Consider the following 5,000-nt stretch of genomic DNA (forward strand, 5'->3'; position numbering starts at 1 on the left):
ATACGGAGGATGGTGAAGGAAAGCTGCCATGGTCTTTTATCTCACTGGGAGGGCCTTCAGTTTTAAGAGGACAAAAAATGGACAATTGTGTAATGTAAGTTTTTACTTGAGCAGTAACAAACAAACTTAAGTTAAGATTGTGTTGCTTAAGAGATGGCGAGATATTAATGACCTTGTCAACTAATGATTGATATTATATTTTTTTTCAGATGGAACCTGGCATGGCAGATCCGGGGTTCCCCACTAGCCCCACTGGAGCAAATACAGCCACTGCTAGCATGCCCGGTATACCGGCCATCCGTTTTGATCCCATCTACTTTCGTTCTATTCCTGGAATACTGAAGTGTGTTCAGATGGTTAGTACATGCTTTCTACTGTTTCATGCCTGCATTATTAATTAAGGGAAGTGTGATCTCCTGAGAGATATCAGAATACGCGCATGAAGACGGCTCTTTGGTATATAGCTCAAACCTAGGCCGCCAACTTAACCCTGTTTAGTTGCAAATGCCTGGAACAGGGGTCTTCCACATGGGCGTAGCGAGGCAATTTGCAGTGCTGGAGAGCAATAATTTGTTTTGAATCAAAATTATATGATATATAAGGATTTTTTTAGGTCCCCCTTCATAGCAATAGGATATGCAAAGTTTTTAAATTTCAAGAATATGGATACAGAGTAAAATACTGATAAATTTCATGCCAAAGGTTGAATACCCCTGGTTTGTAGGTTGTATTCAAGAGGTGTCCACTGGGAAGGGAAAAGCTTCACTCGGATTGCGAATCAAGTGCCCATACTCATATATATTTATAGAAAGATAGATAGGTAGATATATTATCAGACAGACAGACAGATATATGAATATAAAGACTCGGCTTTTGTCGCATGCTTTTACAACGAGATTTATTGACAATGAAATTTCATAAAATGTATTTCATGAAAATTTGTTGTATGATATAACTTTCAGTGTCACACTTTTCTTTGCTTGATTATATTCAGATGAAACTAGATTTTTAGTTATGTTTAAGATGTGGTCAGTTATTTATTCAAAATTATTATTTTTTATTCCGCTGTAGTCTTTGTGTGGTCCGAGTGGCATCGAAATGTGACCTTGGTTGGTTTCCTTAATTAAGTGAGTTCCCTTTCCTCTAGTGTATTTTTCTTCCTTTTCAGTCAGTCATTGTGTCTTGCTTAGATCTTTCATTTTATATGGCGCTCCCAGTCTAGACATGGCTGTTAGTTCCACACAGTCATACACTTATACACCATATTTACTATTTCGTTTTATACTGTCTCAGTATTACACTTTATTAGTTTCATAGTTTCTCCCAGAATAAGACTTTAACATCAACAAGGAAAACTTTTGTAGCATGTCTCCATCAAATTAACGTTTGTAATACTGGATGATTGTAATAAGGGGACCCACTTCATTCTGCATGTCACTGTCAGGGTAATCAAAACTTTTGCTTTCTTTTCCCAGCTCCGAAAAATGGTACATTTCATGATAGCGTTCAGGCTCGTATGTTTGTCATTGTTACGGCAGTTCCATAAACTAACAAAAAGGTAATCTTAGAGGATTAGGATACAGCATAGCCAATATATATGTATATATAGATATATGTATATACGTATATATATACACATATATACACAAGTGTGTGTGTCTATGTGTATTTATATGAACACAAACACAGTAATGTGTGAGGAAATAAACGAACAAATAACCAAAATGGATTAATTTCGGTTATTTGTTCGTTTGATAAGGACTCTTGACGAGTTCGAAACAACACGGTACAATTTAATTTCTTAATTGTGGCTGTTTCATTTTCGTTTTTGTGTATGTGTGTAACACATACACGCGCGCGCATACACACACACACACACATTTTATTACTCATGCATACACGAATAGACAAAAACATACATAAACACATACACACATGCTTAATGCATAAATTCATATGTATGTACGGTAGATTCATAGATAAACGAAAAACTATACGAAAATAAGCAATAAAAAACACTAAGATATATACGCAAAAATATAGGTAGATACATAGACACATAAGTAGCCACACACACACGTGTATACACATGTCTATACATGTATTGTATATGAATTTTGCTGGCTTTAATTAGTTCATCGTTTTCTGTGCCAAAAGTCATGAAGTTCCTTTCAAGTCTGTGTTGTTATTTTTCCTTATTTGAGTTCAACAGCCTTGACCGACCGCCAGAAATTCCGCTGCTTAGTTTGGATGTTAGTTTGGTGACACTGTGTTGTCTCCGTGTTTCCCAAGTTCATTTGTTTTGTATTTTCTAAGAGCTTTGAAATCTATTTAAATTTCCTTTGCGTTTGTTTTCTCTGCATAGTTTAAGGTGATTCGGACGATTTTTTTTTCATTCTATACCATTTCTCTATAAGTTAATTTGGCTTTGGGTCTGAATTTAAATGCGGGTTATGTTTATGTGTGTGTGTGTGTGTATATATATATATATATATATATATATATAGAGAGAGAGAGAGAGAGAGAGAGAGATAGATAGATAGATAGATAGATAGATAGATAGATAGATAGATATAGATAGATAGGTAGATATGTACATATATATATTTTTTTTCATTTCGCTAGTTTTGGTGCTAATGTAGTTTTGTTTTTGTTTTCCAATGTCTTATGTCGATGAGGCGTGGTATAAGTCCTTTTCCTCTGACCTTTTCTCTCCCCAGCTTTTCAGGACTAGTGTCATGATAAGGGGTTAGGGTCAGGAAGTGAGGATAAGGGAAAATGATTCCTTCGAACCAAATGTTTATTCTACAATGAAATTATTTATAGCTTGAGTTTTGTGCCTGTGCTTTACCAGCAACAGGCGTTCGTAAGAGAATTTTTGCGTGTATGTGTTCTACCATGTTAGCTAAGAGATAACCAGTTACATAACTGCGAGGAGAGTAAAAGGCCTTTGTTTTGTGATGTCGCTGGGCACTTGGAAGATGGTGTTTTTGGTTATTTTGGACATCTTCAAGGGTTTTCTTGTGTGGCTTCCTTGTTGATGGTTTTGGCTTTCCACCGGCTTCCTATGTGGCTTCCTTGATGGCGAGATCTTTTGCTGCTTTTGTATCACGGAAGGTTACCCAGACGACTTTCTTTGATATTTCTATTATGCATTTTTTTCTGGGCTTGTGTGATTCCTTTCATTAATAGTTAATAACCTTATTGGGTTAACGGTTTCTATTGTGATTTATTACAATATAGAAGTTTGTGTAGCAGAATGAGTTCGTGTATTATCGTGTTCGATTGGTCATTGATAATCGTTGGGTCTAATAAATAGGCATGCATATTATGAAGATGGTCTTGATATCATACAGTGCAATACACGTCAGTCAGGAGTTTCGATTTTGATGTGAGCAAGTTCAGACTGGAGAGTCGGTGTTAAAGATCTTGACATCAGGGATATTCTTCCGTGTTTTATATTAAAGGATTTAATCTTTTCTCTTCGGTTCTACGTTAACGAACAAAATGGGGATTGTGGAGAGGTCAGAATAGCCATACTACAGAATGTACGCAAGGTAAGGAAGGTATCGGTGCTCGGGGTTCGATATCTACCGTTGACATTCGAAATCCGGTATATGTTCTTGGAGAACAAGCATACTCCGCTGTGATTGGTTCCTTAGAACCCAACCATCCAGCCACGGATATAAATTTATTTGTCCTTCATTCTGTACTGTCACAGTGTTTCTTGTATGTTTTTGAACTGATATTCATTGTACCTTGTATACCACTTAGCACGAGGAGCTTGCCCTAAACAGGTGTTCCTGTGTGGGAGGTGTCTAGCAAAGCCAAATCCTCCTTTATGGGGTGGGGTGGGGGGTGGGGGGGGGGATTTTCATGAGAGCAGAGCAGAAATAAAAGATAGTAACAGGGAATATACTAATGGTAATCTTTAATGGACACACAAGAGATATAACGGAGCGAAAAATTATTAACTCCGAGGGTATTCCATTTCCAATATTTTTCATGAATTTTGCACAGGAGATCCAGCTTAAAACTTAACGTAGAGGGACGGTTATAAGATATATATATGACCTTTTTACGTTTTCAATTTTGTCTGAAACAATACTATGACAAATGAATTATTAATTATAAAAGATTATAGGTATATTATCACCCTTATATGTATTCCGCGTATAGCTGTATGATACATACGTAATTGTACACTGGCATACATCGGTAGACACACACACACACATCTCTCTCTCTCTCTCTCTCTCTCTCTCTATATATATATATATATATATATATATATATATGTGTGTGTGTGTGTGTGTGTGTGTGTGTGTGTGTGTGTGTGTGTGTGTGTGTGTGTGTACACACAGCCACATATGTATGTATTTGTATAGTTATAACGTGTATATATACACATTGCTGTCTTGTCCACATATCCCTTGATTCCCTTGGTTTTCTCTGACGTCATACTGTCCTTGTTCGAGTGCAAGTCCAGCGCACAGTAGCTTCCCTTAATTTTTTGTTATATTTTCCTTTATTATGAAGTGATACTTTGGTTTCGTGAAGCCTGCGGTGAGAGGGTGCGGGAAGGTAATTATTGGAAAGGGTAAGGGAAAGGACTTGTAGGATAATACAGCCGTGTCCATATCTAGAAAATAAAAATGGTTTCTAATTTTCTTTAGTGTATGTTATTAGCAGCAAACGATGTTTTTATCTGCATCTTTTATATGGTAAAGATTCTAAACTCATTTTTTCTCGCAAACTCATTAGCTAAAGTTAATGCCCATGCTGTTGGGAGATTAGTCACACTAATTAAGCCTGTAACTACCCATGCAGTCAGACCTGAATAGACTACGATTTCTTATATCTTTTCGGTAGAATTTTTAAAAAGAAAGATTAGTATAATTTTTCATGGCTGTTTACAACCATAATCCTCTAATGCATATGTAAAACTGAATAGGGACAAGTCACACCCTGCTATCGTTTAATTACTAACTAAGGTCGGC

At 36.4% G+C, this 5,000-nt stretch overlaps 1 protein-coding gene across 2 annotated transcripts in view; it reads left to right on the plus strand.

Moving 5' to 3' along the window:
• The window catches only part of LOC125039790 (CKLF-like MARVEL transmembrane domain-containing protein 4), a 28,276-nt gene that overhangs the window by 15,290 nt on the left and 7,986 nt on the right, over positions 1 to 5,000 (plus strand). For both annotated transcript variants that reach the window (XM_047634063.1, XM_047634062.1), the window contains one exon: positions 210 to 356. In XM_047634063.1, coding sequence (XP_047490019.1) covers positions 210 to 356 — 147 coding nt within the window. The remainder of the gene's footprint in view (positions 1 to 209; positions 357 to 5,000) is intronic.

Source organism: Penaeus chinensis, chromosome 27 (genome assembly GCF_019202785.1).
Source record: "Penaeus chinensis breed Huanghai No. 1 chromosome 27, ASM1920278v2, whole genome shotgun sequence".
Taxonomy (NCBI): domain Eukaryota; kingdom Metazoa; phylum Arthropoda; class Malacostraca; order Decapoda; family Penaeidae; genus Penaeus; species Penaeus chinensis.